At 39.9% G+C, this 16039-nt stretch overlaps 1 protein-coding gene across 3 annotated transcripts in view; it reads left to right on the top strand.

Annotated features, from left to right (window-relative positions):
- DLG5 (discs large MAGUK scaffold protein 5) overlaps positions 1-16039 on the top strand; it is a 109336-nt gene that overhangs the window by 38089 nt on the left and 55208 nt on the right. For all 3 annotated transcript variants that reach the window (XM_055807501.1, XM_055807511.1, XM_055807494.1), the window contains exons 2-3: positions 3209-3277; positions 15064-15229. In XM_055807501.1, coding sequence (XP_055663476.1) covers positions 3209-3277; positions 15064-15229 — 235 coding nt within the window. The remainder of the gene's footprint in view (positions 1-3208; positions 3278-15063; positions 15230-16039) is intronic.

The raw sequence follows: 16039 nt of genomic DNA, 5'->3' as shown, positions 1-16039 counted from the left end.
AGTTTGAGTATTATCTATTTTGTTTGTCAAAATTCTGTCATTTCAAGTTGTAATTTTGATCTTAAAGCCTATGTCAGTGATCGTTAGGAGTCAGTGAATTGAAATAAAATGTAGCAGGGACTTTGGCATGCGAGGTGAATACTAGTGGAAAAATATGAAAGACCAATATTTGGGAAAGTGTGGTGAAAGGCGGGTGAACCCCTGGGTGTGAAGCACTTTGAACCTGAAAAAGTAGTCATGGCTTCTTGTTGGGTTCTGTGTTCTGATCTTATTTTTTGTGCAGTTTGACGAGATGGACAGTGAGAAAGTTTTAAGTATTTAAAATTAAGTGGAAAATTGCTTGGCAAGGGCAGGGGGGAAAGGTTTTGCAACAAATTTCTTAAAATACTGTGGTTGTATAGCTCATGAATAAACAGGGTGTTCTAGTGCCTTTGGTTATAAGAAGTAGCTGGGGCTTTTTCCTTGCCTTTTTGCCTGTACCTGAGTTCCTGTTGGGATGATTTTGAGCGTTTTCATTTGTGAGGAGGAATCTCAGAGCACTTTCAGGTACTACTGAGGTGTTTCTGGTTTGATCAAGCGGGATATGTCAAGTACAGTGCTACTTTAGCCCGAATTGAATATGTGGATGTCTGTCAGTTCAGTACCTGAAGATTAATTTTAATACTGGGAAAGCTGTGTAGAATCCTCTGGGTGTTGTTTCTGATGCTTACTAATACTGCCTCTGATGACAGAGGTGGCACGTGTTGCGGATAATGGACTCATATCCTGTGTATTTTAAAAGCAAACAAAAGTAAACATACCCACAAACAGCCTTGGGAGCCAGACAAATGTCACTAGATTATTTTTTTATTATTATTTCATTATTTCATTTTGTTGTTGTGGTTGTTAGCAGGGAGGAATTATGAATGGGTCAGATGATTCCTCCCCTCTTCACAATTGTACGTTTCCTTGTGATAACATGCCATGCATACCGGATCTTGCATTGACAAATCTGAGCTGATGTTTTAAGAACGTCGCTAGGGAGAGTCATATGTCTCCATTGATGAAGTCAGCTTCGCAAAACCTTTCAATCTATTCCAGAGAGCAGGATTTAACTCGTTTTAAGTCTTGGCTCTGGCTTTTAACACAGGAAAAGAAGGTGGAGAGAATCAGTGCTTCTTGAAGACAAATAAAAGCAAGATCAGCTAAGATGAGAAGGTTTTGAGTCTTTTCTTTCTGCACTCTTCAAAAAGAAGCTAAAGCAGCTAACGATCAGTAAAAATTGGTTTAGGTATGGGACTCCTGTGTAATCTTCTAGAGCATCTGGGTGATTTTGCTTTAAGTTGCCGAGTATAATGAAGTGTCACTTCTTGGCACAAGATTTTATTGTGCTTGAGTCCCACGCAGTTTTGATACAATCTTGGTACGTGTTATCTGTCGTCAAAGATGTCCTACTTTGTTTAATATACTGCTTTTTTCAGCTTCCCTTAATATTCTAATCCTTTTAGTCCAGACTGCAAGAAATACTGCAAGTCATACAAGTTTAGAATATGCAAAGAGGTTGATTTTAATTAGTGCAGAAATGATTTTGCTTTTAATAAGCTTTAAATGAAATTGGGCCACAGCTTAAATTATTATGTGAAAATGCTTGAAATGGAAGCAAAAATTCACAGCAGATTATTTTTTTTTTATGAAGCCGGTGTGTCAGTGACATGCTTGTCATATATTTCATTTAAAAATCAGCACGTAACAAAAAACTTACATCCCGTGCAATCATCTAGAAGGTTTTTTTAACCAGTATATTTTGAATCATTTCTCACAGGGATTTGTCAGGTTAAACAGTCTACTTCAAGACTCAGTTCCTTTTCTGGTACTTCTTTTCTGCCATGTCTGCTAATAAATCCAGAGGATTTGTTTGGAAGGACTTTTTCCTTACGTTCATCTACTTGTTTCAGTTTGCTTTAGCCTAGATATCACTCCTTTTAGCAAACGTAGGAGCCTCACTCTTTGTCAAGATAAACAAACATACCCCAATAAAGTTGGGGTCCGTGTCACTTTTACTAGCTGGAGGTTGGACCCCAAGCGTGTTTGCATTTTTAAATTCACTTTGTTGTTATTGTTCACTTTGTCAGTAAATTTATTTTATCACATCTTGTTTTTCCTTCACCTAACACTGTGGTAGTTATAGATGTCATGTCTGTAGACAAGAAGCAGAGGAGATGAGCAAAAACTAGGATTTCTTTCTTACTTTGCATCCTGTCCTTTCTTTAATGTATTTCAAAGGTAGATCCATGTGTTTAATCTCGTGCTACTTCTCAGCATTTTTTCCTTAATTTCAAAGAGAGTGGGAGAAAGTAGTATTGAAACTTAAGGAGGAGGACTGTAGGAAAGGCGGCTCTTGGAAGTGTTGAAACTGTCTTTGAGCTTGGCGGTTGTGAAGACAGGTCTCGCATCCCAGCTAGCGCTGGCAATGGAGCAGATTTCAGATCACTTCTGCACGTAATCACTCCCTGCCTTTACTGCGGGGCGTTTATCCTCTTCGTGAGGGATGGCGGAGCTGTTTAGTCTGTAAGGTTTTGAAGTAGGACCTGTTTTTCTAGTTCTTCTGGTAAGCAAAGTCTAGCATACTGCTAAAACAGCTCAAATAAAGACGCCTCTGTCTATTGATCTATTAATATGTGAAAAAACTTGAGATTGTCGGTAACAGCAGATAGCTCTGTAGGTCCTTGCTTTTAAGGTCAGGTACTGAAAGTTGCAAATGGATGCAAGCATGGTTTGTTTACCAGTGAAATGAAATTTCTAAGTCTGAAGGAAATTTGATGATAAGAATAGAAATCGGTTATACAGCAAAATAGGAGCTAGTACATATACAAAGATACGAAACTGAAATAACTCTGTTGTCACAGGTATCACTCATAATCTTTGTAATGTAGTAGAGGCGAAACTCTATTTGCAGTTTTTCTGAAATAACCATTGTATTAGTAAAGTGTGTTGCTGAACTCATTTTTACCATTTTATCCAAAATGATTTCCTACTCAGCACTCAGTGCAATGTTCATTTACAAATTATACTTTTCCTTTTAGCATTTTATGGATTAGTGATGCGTGTTCTCTCTAATTTAATGTTTGGCATCTTACAGTATCAAGAAATTGTATGTTTAGCTTGGTTTGGGGAAAGGAACTTAAGAGGGGGGGAAAAAGTAATACTGTTTTTGTTTTTCTAATTTTAGGATCTACGTACAGTGTGCTGTCCATCATGCCTTCTGATTCTGAAAGCAGCAGTTCTCTGAGTAGCATCGGTGAGTAAAGTATTAATTGAATGACCTGATGAGCGTGTCTTTTGGGAATTGGGAGAACAAGTTTCTATGGTTGCCATCGGGAAGGGCAGAGGGATTCCAGTCCTAAAATAAAAGAAGTTGAACTATAAAATGTAACCATGCATCTTCATCAGGGAGAAGTTACACACCTTTTGTGTAGTGCAAGATAATCCTTTTCATGGCTGTATGCAGTTGTTGCCAATAAAATTGTTACTTTTGGATACATTAGATGATTTTAACTATGCTTTGAGTTATTTAGTGAAATGGTGCAAAAAAGTCTATGCATATAAAAATATGTATACACATGCATATATGTGTGTGTATATATATATGCAAATGTGAAAATTGAAATCAGAGTAAAAGACATTGTAGAAATTAAAAATATTATTACCCAAGGTTGTTAGCCTTTTATGCTTTTGGAAGTGGCTGGAAGCTTTAACCCCCTTTCTTTTTTTTCCCTGCATGCAATGAGTTGCTTCATTTTCTGTTTGTAAAGTAATTGGGAAAGACGAAATAATTAAAAAATAAAAGAGGAAGAAGAAATTTGGACAAAACTCCTCGACCATCAAGATGATCTTGGAGTAACTGTACTAGCTGTCAGTTTTCCTGTTCACTTCTGTTGTGAAACCCATGTCAAAGTCATTTGCCTTGGACAGGGAATGTAGCCTCTTGCATATTTAAAGTTCCAGTGTTGTGTCAGGCATCTGCAGACTTCCCTGACAGCACCAGGCAAGTCAGTTGGCTGTTGAAGGCTGTGGGCAGGCATCTGTTGCAGTCAGGGCTGAACTTTTAACTCCAGCATGCAGGAACAAGATTTTAGGTTTGACTGAACTATTTGCTGAACATACGGGAGGCTGGGACATGTTAGTTTGATTTTTATCAAGATCATACTTGTGTGCTATTACCTGAAGGAAGGATGTGATTTAATTTGCTATGAATAAATTGGGGCTGGAAATAGGAAAAAAAAAAAAAAGTTCCTAACGTTTTAGGACAACCAGACTCAAAGGAACCTTCCAAAGAAGGAAGTTCTTCTAAGGTGAAATGCTGTAGGTTTGTGGAATAATTGGATTAAGCGATGTTTAAGATAGGAGAAGATGCAGGTGGTTCTTTCTAGTTCCATGTTCCTGATTTTAAAAAGGAAAGGTATGCTTAAAACTATCTTATTTTATTTTTTTTTGTCTTTTGGTGTGTGCAGGTTTTTTTAACTGTGAATGCACTGTCTGACCTTTTATAATTTTGGAAGTAAAAGTAGGTAGATGAACAGCTGATGTTTGCTATCATGAAGAAGATTTTTTACTTAAACAGTGACCACTTGCAAGCTACAGAGACATGGCCTCTGTTTTGTTTTATTAATTTTTTGCGGCACAGTACCTTACACAAGTGTGGGATTCCTGTTTCTGAATGCTTATTTAGAATTTGGTATTTTACTTCTAGGACATGCATTGTTCCCATATATGAGTCGGAAGTGAATTCTTCCCAAAGTATGTTTTGTTCATGTTTTAAAATATTGAAATTTATATTGAATCCTGATCTGTGTGTTTTACGTAAGGGGCTGTCCTTGGAAGTGTTTTTCTGCCTTTGGTGTGTGGTGGTGATCAAAGTTATGTCTAACCCCAAAATTAAGTGACCCGCTACTAAACAAAACTTGTGATCTAGTTTTCTCCACAGTTTTGTTTTTTCAAATGATTAAAGTGAGTTAGCTATTTAATATTTAATACATTAACAGTCAGGGGAATTCTTTGTTTGTGGCTGGCATGTTTGTTTTCTAGTCTGATTATAGACTTCTTATTAATGAGTATAATTTTTCCCCCAACCATTTTCTCTCCCTCACATCTTGTTCTGCAAGAGATAATATTTTTCATGTGGTCTAATATCAATAGCAAAATTTCTTTGCTTAATAAAAAACATATCCTAATAGACATGTTTGCAAGTCATTCGGAAGCCGCAGTCAGATTATTTTAATACTGACCAATTTGTTGAATGACAAACCATCATAACTGAAACTGTTTGCATGCCAGTTCCCTGAAGGCTTTGTGTGACTTATTTGAATGGAATCCCAGCAAATCCTGAGTTGCTGTAGTGTTTCGGGAATTTCACATACATCTTCCCCCGTCTCTGTACCCATCTCATTGCAATACATTTTTACAAGGGCAATTCTGTGCAGTGCAAATGCTGAGTTTAGCCTGTGAAATGAATGCATCAGTGAAAAAAGGTAAATAGCTCATGGTTGGGAGACTGTGTAAACTTTGGCATACATTCAGTTTGACATTGGTAATTATACGTACACACATGTATATAAAGAGGTATTTTCATTTCCCCACTCATGCTAACCTTGTTCATGGGGCAGATAAGGGATCTATTTTATTATTCCTGAGTTCAAAACACTGTTTTTCATTAATATGTAACAAATTATTTTTTCTGCTCTACCTTGCTTATGTTTGCCAAGCAGCTTGGAGACGCGTTTACACGTTTGACCTTTCAGAAGCCAAGAGAAGGGTATTGAGGCCACTAATTAAGCCCAGGTAGAGAAGCAGAGAGTGAATCTTAGCATCTTCTAATTAAGAGAGATAATACAATATTTCATTTGTATACTTTGGACTCCGTAGTTCATAAAAGTAACTAGAGAAGGCTATGTCCATGTGCTTAGTCTTTTCTTTCCAACCTTAATCACCCTAGCTATTGTCGGAGGTGGTTTCTGCTGCCAGCATTCTTAATTAAGCGATCTTTTTCTGAAATACTTCCAAGTAAGCCAGGATGCTGTGGAGATGACTCTACATGTTACAGCTATCCTGGGTTTCTGAGTTAATTTGTGAAGGTGGTATATATAACAGTTGGTTTATTTTCCAGAAAAAGACCCTGATCTAAGAACTAAGCTTAAATAGTACTAAGATGACTGTTCTTAAAAGGTAGTTCTAAGAAAACACAGGCTCAGGCTCAGTCAAATAAATAAAGCGTAGTGTTAGAATTTGGAAAGGGGGAGGGAAAGATGAGAGAACATAATTTCATCACTGTATAAACCCATGGTGTGCCCCTGTCTTGGCTGTTTCTGTGGTTCTGATCCTCCCATTGAAAGAGGAGATGGCAGTGGCATGGATGGACAGCTATGGAGCCGCTTCTGTTCGGGCACCAGCTGGATACGCGGGGTTCCCTGAGTCTTCAGTAATGTCATGGTCCTCATACAAGAGGAGAGCGAGGAGTGATGTAACTTGCATAATGTGCCTCAAGAAGAGTTTAGAGCTAGTCTATTGCAAGTACTGTGTTGTCACACAAGATTTTTTTCTCTTTCCCTGCCTAGATGGGCTTGCAGGGCATGAGGGGTGCAACAAGAATGAACTTCCAGCCTCATGTGCATGTGGTAGAATAAGCACTTGAGTGGAAGCTGCTTTTCCCACCTGGGTAGCAGCAGTGTAGCAGCCTTAGAGAAGAAACTTCTTTGTAGGTTCATCTGCCTTGACCGTAGGTGTATCTGCCTTTTTTCTTTTGTATCTATATGTAAATAAAACTACAGAGTGACATGGCATTGCTCTTTAAAAGTTTTTCTTGTGTGTTTTCCTCAGGGTTCAGAATTGGTTTACTTGACAATATTTTCTTTTTTCCCTCATGCTTCCTTCGTTTTCTTTCCCATGTATTAATAAAGTTCATGCTGTGCATGTAAAATGGGTAGTTTTGATGGTACTGAGGGCAAATAATCCCTGTTTATTTCCAGAAAGAGGCAAGATACAAACTGCTGTAATCCCTGCACCCACCGTTGTGCTTCTTCCCCCACAGAGGAACAAATCCTCATTAGATTGTCATGCTCTCTCTGTGTTTCCTTTCTCTTTGCTCTTGGCTAATGACAAAGATTTCTGTGTGTAAATAGAAGCATCCTTCATGTGCCCACTCCCCGTGCCCGGCAGACTGTCTGAATGGAGCTGCAATCCTGCATCTCTGACATCAGAATAATTATTTATGGAGATCCAGTGCCTGGCGTGCCAAGCACGGAACAACAGTGTCACTTAGGAACTGGATAAAAACCAGTAACGCAGCTATACGTGACAGTCACTGGCTAGTCTCCCACTTGACTGGTCATGATAACAGAGAGGAGAAGAACACGGAATAAGGAGCCCATTTAAAAAAAAAAAAAAAAAAGAGAGATTAAGGGGAAAAAAGTGTCAGTTTGTGTAGTGCACTCAGTCATTTGACATTTATGATCTTGAAGATAAATACTCACCAAGCACTGAATTGCACTTTAAATGACATAGTCCTGGACAACTGGCTTTAGGTGGTCCTGCTTGAACGGGAGGGTTGGACCAGATATTTTTTCTGTATCCCAGCACATAATTTTCTGGACCTGTGAGGAAAGAGGGAAGGCCTGTGTTCTGAAAGATCATCTATAGATAATATAATATCAGCCATGTATCACTTTCATTGTTCTTTTTTTCCGAAATCAGGCTCCTTTCTACAATAGCCAGGTAAGTTTATTGTTCTGGCCCATGTCACCTAAAAAAGCCTCTGTGAATTGACTTAAAAGAGTATGTTTCAAGACTTCTGATACCCAATACTCCTTTTGCAGCCCGTGGTGACACACTGTTGACCTAAGTAATATGATGCCATGACAGGATTATAGTTTCCAGAATAGAGCCATTTTTTACCTCCCCTGGTAACGTAATGAAACATTAGAATTTTCCTTTAGTGCTTTAAAAATGTGATTTTTTTCCTCCCTTCCTCAGTGCGTGGAAGCGGGGGTAGTGGTTGTGTGTGTGTGTGTGTGTATATATTTTATTTTTTAAAAAAAAAAGAAATACTTTTTACTAGAAACCAGCAGCTTGCATGCAGGAGTCGGGCTGTGGCTCTGAGGATACTCTCTGTTATGCTTTTTCACGATGAGGTTTTAACAGAAAGGCATTGCATACTCTTCCATTCCTTAAAACTATACTGAGACCCTAATGAGAGGATTTTTGGAATGGAAAAATCCTTCCATCTTCCTCTGTATGTAATTTCCTTCTTTCCACAGCCAGATCTTTGCATTGTTTTGATTACAGCTGTCAATCTTGTATCCTCTTCATTCCACATGGCATATTATCACCTTTATCTTTTAACTTTCAACAGACTATATTACTGTTGCAGCTGTTCAGTTCTTTGCAAATGGTATTGCTTTTTTAGTCATAAGTGGCTTTTTTCTTGCTTCTCACTCTTCACATCACTGTACTGCCTTTTCCTACGGGATTTTACATACCAGTCTGTAACAACCCCCACCATTGCTGCTACAACTTGATGACTTTTTCTTGCAGCCCTGTGTGGTCATGTATCTGTCCCCACCCAACTTGGCCAACTTTGACTTCAACCGACACTATTTCCTAGCTTAACCCTTTGTTAGTTTATCAGCTCAACAGGTTATTTGCAGATAGTTTTCCACTAATTGCATTTCAAGTTACTTAATCGGAGACCCCTAATTCTTACTCCACAGCAAAAGTTACCCACCTCCCACCAGACGACAATCCCTTCCCCACACTGTGTAGTTCTTTCATTCCCCATTCACATTGGCCATTTTGGCTTTTTGTGTTGTTGTGATTTCAGTTTATCGCTTTGGATGTTCTACAACTGTGTGTAACAAAGTAATCGTTTTCCCTCTTCATGGGAAGTGTTCAGTTGTAGGTGTGGTTTATGATACTCTTTCAAAGATAAACACCCCTTCCTTGTCTGAAAGAGTTGTTTATTTATTTCCTCTGACAGCCTATAGGAATCTCTCATTGTATTTCTTGCTTTTTTTGACGAACACAAACGGGAAACGTGTGTTTGGGAAAGAAACCTCAACAGTTAACACATACTGACAAAGGAATAAGTGACAATATTACACCTGCTGAAAGGCCACAAATGAATGACTTTCTGTCCTGCAGTGACTGCTTTCAACGTTCCACCTCCTCACTAATCAGCCTCTCTATTCAGAAGTCATTTTCCTCTAAGATTTGGCCTCAATAATTGAATTAAACCTCTTTTTATAGGTTTATTTCCTATGTGATTTTCTCATCCTTTGATGTAAACTAAGCACCTGTTCAGTTGACTCAAAACAAGACTTTTAACTTAGGAAATTTACACCCTCTTGCACAAACTTGAAGTAACTTCACTCATTATGTAGGTGTCTCTAGGCTTGATCCTTAATGCCTTTACCTAATTTTTGTATGTTTGTTAATAATAATTTTCTCTTACATAAACAGCACTCTGAATAGCTTAAACGTATCATCACTGACTTCTGTGGTGACCATTTCCAGGCAGCTGTGGGTTGACACATAACCATGAACAGTGTTCTCTCAACTCCTGACACATCAGAGGTACCAAAGGATTACCTCGTGGATGTGATGCCCTGTTTAAAAAAAAACACCAAACCCACACAAAACATAACTAACAACCAAGCAAAAAACCAGTAACCACACAAAATTTAATTTTTCTGATCAATACTGATGCAGTCTTAGAGGAGGGATGTTGGGTTTTTTGGTTTTTTTCTCTTTTTCTTTTGTCTGGGTTGGGTTTGGAGGTTCTTTATTGTTTGTTTTTATCATTTCTGGTAATGAATGAATTTGATTTAATTTCTTGGTCTCTTGAAGGTTCTGTATAGATGGGGCTTGAGAACCACTAAGGAATAGCTGACAACTCCATGCTATTTTGTTTGCTATATCTTTTTAACATTTGGCAGTGCCCGGAAGAAGTATCTGAAGATACAGATGATCTGTAATGCTTTGAATGGGAACACAGGGTGTGCGAATACCCTTCTGCTGTGCTCCGGACAGTGGGCCTGTAGCACAGCGTCTCTCACTACTCCCTGAGGCCCGGTATCAGTCTGTGCATCCAGGAAATCCTTTCGGTGTCAGTTTGCTTTTTGGGGCTATAAAACAGTACAGTGAGACGATGCTCACAGCTCCTCTGCAGGAGACATGAAGGGACGAGCGCTGGTGGAGCCCTGTCCCCCCACGGTGGGTGTGCAGCCGTTGCCCCTAGTTGCCCCCCTGGGTTCGGATGCTTTTGGCTGGGGTTTGCTTTCAGTGCCTGGTTGTAAGCCTGGCAGACGTAGGGTTTGAGCTTTCTCACCAGCGAGCTCCTGAATATCCAAACCCAGAAACTTCAGCCGTATTTTCCTTGGTCATTGTAACAGATTATATTCTTCATTGTGTTTTAGCTCAGCAAAGTTCTGCAAGGACTTTTTGAAGTGACATATCTGTTGGTTTTTTTTCCCACAGCTCCTTGCTATTTTTGAGTGTTAGGTTGTACATTTTCTTTCGTGTTGATCTTTCTAGAGCCATTGCTCAGTTTTTTCTAATGTCTTAAACTTAGTGAAGTTGAAAGTTTGTTTTATGTGCTGCTGGGTTTGTTTAGCTGGTTACAGTCTGCATTAAAACAAATCCTGAAGCGCTACCCGTTCTTTTGTCCTTGCACGTTACACGATCCTCACTGCTTTCATAACCTAGTAGGTTTTCTGTCTGTCAGATGAAACTGTTTCTGCAGTTCATTATTTTACCTTTCAGTTTCTTTTCCTCAATGTACAGCTGCTTGGTTTTGCTAATGTTTAACTTCACCTGCAAGCAGTTCTGTTCCGGGCTCTCCACTATTTCAAGACCACTTCAAAAGATATATCTGAAGATATATATCTGAATGATAACTTCTGATATGTAATCCTGTTCTAGTCCTCATAAATTATTGAAAGAAAGTAAATATTTTAGCATGCGTTTTCTTACAGCAGGTATAAGTCTTTACTCCCCACGCCTTCCTGAGCCTGGGGAGAAACCCTGTTGATCATGCTTTGCAATACATCTTGCAAGACTCTTTTAATGTTTTCTGTCATGATTTACAAGGCCGTAAAGAAATAATATTCTGAACATCCCTGCTGATATTTTTTATAAAAGAAGCAATGGAAAAGGCTTGGCTGTACAACAAATAGTCTCCTATTTGTTTGCAAGCAAGAATTGGCGCAAATTGCTAATATAAGCTGAAAAAAATCTGCGTACCGTTCAGGCATTCTGTTAGCTTGTAACAGATTGCTTTTTGAATTAGTTGAACCTGCCATACAAGTGTATTTCTCAGAGTAATGAGTGTCTTAAAATTCAAAATATGGTAATAGTAGGTCTTGAAAGTAGCAGTTTACGCATTGGTGCCCATTTTCCCCCCTCAGTATTATATTGATTGTATTGATTCAGCATTATGGTACAGTTTTCCCAGCCCTGTTTCTCTGAAAAAGTTGGTTTGGTGTTTTCACTTCAAAAAGCGTGCTACCCCATCCCCAGATATGAAGCTAACTGAGCAGTGGTTTGTGCGTGGCTGTATTATCTTTTCAGTCACTGATGATTAGAGTAATCAGCGAGTATTGTATTTTATATGTGCTACAATAATGGAGCTTTGCGGTTTCTGCGAAGCCTGGCACTTGGACTATAATTATGGAAGATGTGATTGCTCCTGCATCTGTTTAAGACTTTGCTTTTCTGCAACGTATGATGGAAATCCTGCAGATTCTTGCTCTAGATGAAGTCAGCGCATACCCAGGACTTCATGCACGTACCGCATTCGGGCCAAATGCCTTCTGCCCACGTGCCACATCCCTGCTGGCAGCTGCGTGGGAGCCGGTGCAGCACTGCTGGCCTGGAGGCTGGCCGCGGAGGTGGCTGCCATGCGGCTGGGCGCTCAGCGCCGGGCACAGCTCGTGTGAGACATGAGTCATGAGGCTCACCGAGGCAGGTGAATGAGTTGCGCTTGGCAGGACGTGCAGTAAATACATTTTCAGAAATCCAGGTTGTCTGAGAAAGCAGGTGAGTTACTGACAGGTGACATAATTTGGATAATGGCGATTTAGCCTTTAGGCTTGTGCATTTGAAGACTGGTACGACTGGTTAAAGTGCAGCTAGGAAGTACTGTTGTGTAAAATACGCAATCAGACGGAAAAAGAATACAAAGCTGGAAGCACAAGTCACCTTCCTTCTACTGCATCAGGATGTCAGATGCACTAAAAGGCTTTTAGCATTCAGCTATAAGAGCCCCATTAAAGGAAACGAAGAGTATTGAATTTTTCTGATAAAAGAGGAGTTTACCAATTTTAATATTTTTTGTTCTTGTAACATCCACAAATCTGATTTAACATTTATAAGACCTGTTGTACAACTGGTGAAAATGTAAGCTTATTGGTAAATCCAGCAAAGAGAAATGTTTGGGACTTGTCTGAAGGATAAGCATGGGAATATTTGGATTGTGTTGGTCTGGTTTTACAGCACTTAAAAGGCTCTTGGCTGGTATTATGTGTTGACAACCGTATCGTTGCATTTGAGATGGAAGTATTTGTTGATGTGCTTGTAAAAAGTGACAAGTTAATGAAAAATAACCTTTTCTGGTACTAAGACGAATGGCTTCACATGAGTCAAGTAAGCTGCTTTCCTGAGGCTAATTAGCCTGTCTTTATTTAAAGCAGTCTTGTCTTGCTTAGCACAGTTCTGGGGCTGGGGGCACAAATGTTCTCCATGCCTGCAGAAGATTGTCACTGGGACGCTGCCAAAGCTGGTGGGGAAAATGGGTAGAGGAGCAGAGGTCTGACTCTTGCCTCCTTTTACTATGTTTTAGATTCCAGAGCATTGTCGGGTGCTTGTGTAGGACATGTGTGGCAGATGCTGTCCTTAGGCCTGCTGTGGGGTTACCGCTGGTACTAGTGAGGGGCTATGGTTGATCCACTGCCCTTCCCTCCCTGTCAAACACACCGGCCTTCCTGATTCAGCTCCCCCTTCCTCTTCTGCCCCTTCACATCCCGTTCATCTGTTTAGCCCCAGGATGATAGATAAGCTTTTGAACTTCTTCGTAAGGATGAGAAGGGGAGTTTTTCAGCATTACACGTTTTGGTGCATCAGCTCGAGTGAGAAGATGTGCAGGTTGCTACTGAATTTACCCAAGACCATGCCACCTGTCAGTACCTGCATCAGGTTTGTGTGCCGTTAGCTTTTCACTTGTTGATGAAACTCCCTGCTCGTTGATGGATTCATTTGGAATAGTTTGGGATGTATACGCTGAGGGGTTTTTATCTGACGATTTGTTTTCTTCCCTGTTTATTCCCTGTATCATTAGCCTAGGATAGTGCATTTGTATGATCACTGGTTTCTGTGTAGTTTTGCTTTAAAAATTATGTCGAATGGTTCTCATTTTAGAAAAAGAAAGGATAACTGCATTTGAAAAATGTGAGGTCCTCAGTCAATATGGATGAAGGGGCTCCACCTGGGTGGAGTGAAACAAAGGAGCAGGAGAAAGCCCAAATGCAGCTTCCATTGAGAATTGTTTAGAGCAGTGGGGTGTGTGTGTGTGTGTGTGTGTGTCTTTCTGCAGAATGCAGGCTGTTCCTGCAAGATCGATTTATTTATTTTGCTACTAGAGCATTTACATACGTTATTATGTAATGTTTAGATTAAAAGATCAGTCTGTGCTCATAAATTCTCATTGCAACATTACAGTAACAGCTGAAAGGAGTAAGAACAGGGGTGCTATCGATCTAGATGCTGTACGCACGGTAGCCCTGAGCCTGCAGTCATTTTGCCATGGGAACTTGAAAACGCACATAGTTCTACTTAAAAAGTTGGAGGGATTTTTTGCATTCTGCAACACCTTCCTGAGCTGGGTTTAGAGATAAAATGCCAATTCTTGCAAGTTGTTAGCATTTGATCTGATGAATTCACTGTTTGCAGCTCTTTCTTTGAAAAGACAGTGATCAGAGAGCGTGATTTCATTATTGTATCTTGGTGCTTCAGTTTAAAAAAAGGCAGAAAACAGGTGCACCCTAACAAGTTAATACATATGTCAGCAACTTGTTTCAGTTGTATAGTTATGCAAACTATTCCTAGGATTTCTGAGTTGTAGAAAATCGTCATCTCCTGTATAGATTTAGGCCTTTAACTTCCACATCTGTGACCTGTATCTTGGAGTTTGCTCTCATGTGTCTGGGATTAAAATGAGCAGAACTAAAATTAAGATTGAATTAATTGTCAGCATGTTGTATGTATCTTGGTATATCTGTCTGAGAAGACACTAGCCATCACCGTTCACCTTTGATGTTAAGAAAGCTGAAGGTTAAAAGATCCCACGGATCTCTTTAACGTATGACTGTCCCTTAGAGGAAACGCAGTGATTGTGACGTGCTCCTTTTAGCCACTGTTGTTAAAAATGAAGCCCGTTTGTCATGATTTATTGGCAAGCCAAATCTTTAACTTCACATATTAGACTGATAAATTGCGTCATGTGAAAGGGTAGAATTGCGTTAAAAATAAATGTTGGCAGTAGTGCACAGCAGGTTAGTGTGTCTGGACTGCTAGGTAAAGGAAAAAGAAAAGAGCCCTCGTGCTGTAGCAGTTTCTCTGTCACTGGGGTGAGTTGACGTGGGTGGAATTATTTTTTTTTAAAAAAAGCAAGAACATGGTTCTTTGATGGAAATAACGTTGTACCAGTGACTTCTGCCATGGTGGTAGTTTCTGAGGTCTTTGCAATTGTGACTGCAAACTTGCCTCGCCTCTTAGGCAGCTTGTAAATTCATGAGTGAGCAAGGAACTTACTCCTGCAAACTTAACTTGAAGCAGAGGGCCTTTCTGCTAGTGTGGGGGCTGACTGGAGTTATTCTTGGGTCAACAAACTGATGAAAACTTCCATGACTTGCTTCATTTTTTGAACAGGGTTCTGCAGCCAGAAATACAGGATTTGTAAAAGTAGTGTTAACTTCTTTAATGAAGTTGTATCGTTCTTCTGAGGAGTTCTCTGATGCCAATCACTTCTCTTTCGATCAGGTACGACTGGTAAAGCATCATCTCCACCACCTGTAATAGACACAAGACAGATGAGCGAGAAGCTGGAGACGATACTGTATCAGCTCCGTCAGGTAACTCGAGAGAGGGATGAGCTGCGCAAGCAACTTGCACTTTCATCTCCTGGATCAACTTTTGATGACTGCAGGTAAAAATAAAGGAAATGCAACATTTTAATTTAGCTGTCAGTAGTGTTTTCAAGCGTATTGGTGCCTGCTTGCCTGTAAAGCAGCAAGGATATTGCAAAGTATGTATATGGCTTGCAACTCGCTTGCATCCTGGTGATGTGTGACAGAGGTGACCGCATCCAGGTTTCAGAGCTGCCTGTTGAATGCCTGTTCCCCATTTCTCCAGCAGTTGTCCTGTGGGAATGAGGGGAGCAGAGCTCACCTCCATGTTGAGAGAAGAAAGCAAAGAAGTTTTTTAGGTTTCCTGGGTTATGTGGTAGGAAGAGAAAGAAGACAGTGGCTGAAGCATTTGCTGTTTTGAAAGCAAGAGAGAAGAAAGGGAAATAGCTCTGAATGCTTGGCTGGAGGACAGAAATTAGGAGAGGAAAAAAATCTTAGTTGTTCCTGTGCTTCTGCAAGGAGAGAAAGGCTTGGACTTCTGTTGAGGGGAGAATGTGGGGGTTTTTTGAAATATGCTTTCTGGTATACATATATTGAGGGACTGTGTAACATTAGCATGTTGAGAGTAAGGAACTGCCCTCCACTAAGAAGTTGTGGGTGCTGCCATATTAAAATAACACTTGTTCAGAGTCAGTTAATGACCAGCATCCTTATGCAGCTTGTTCTAATCTGAGGGTTGATAAGTTATGAGGAAGACAGTGGTCAAGGAGAGTATGAGTTAATTGTAGATGTGGGTTTTATCAGGCAGGAAACAGAACTGGTTTATATTATAAAGTTAAAGATCTGTTAATGTTTATAGATGTGACTTTGGGCACGGTGAGCAGGTGCTT

The sequence above is a fragment of the Falco peregrinus genome, chromosome 1 (genome assembly GCF_023634155.1).
Source record: "Falco peregrinus isolate bFalPer1 chromosome 1, bFalPer1.pri, whole genome shotgun sequence".
Taxonomy (NCBI): Eukaryota; Metazoa; Chordata; class Aves; order Falconiformes; family Falconidae; genus Falco; species Falco peregrinus.
The sequence above is the reverse complement of the archived record's forward strand: the minus strand, read 5'-3'. Positions and strand labels throughout refer to the sequence as shown.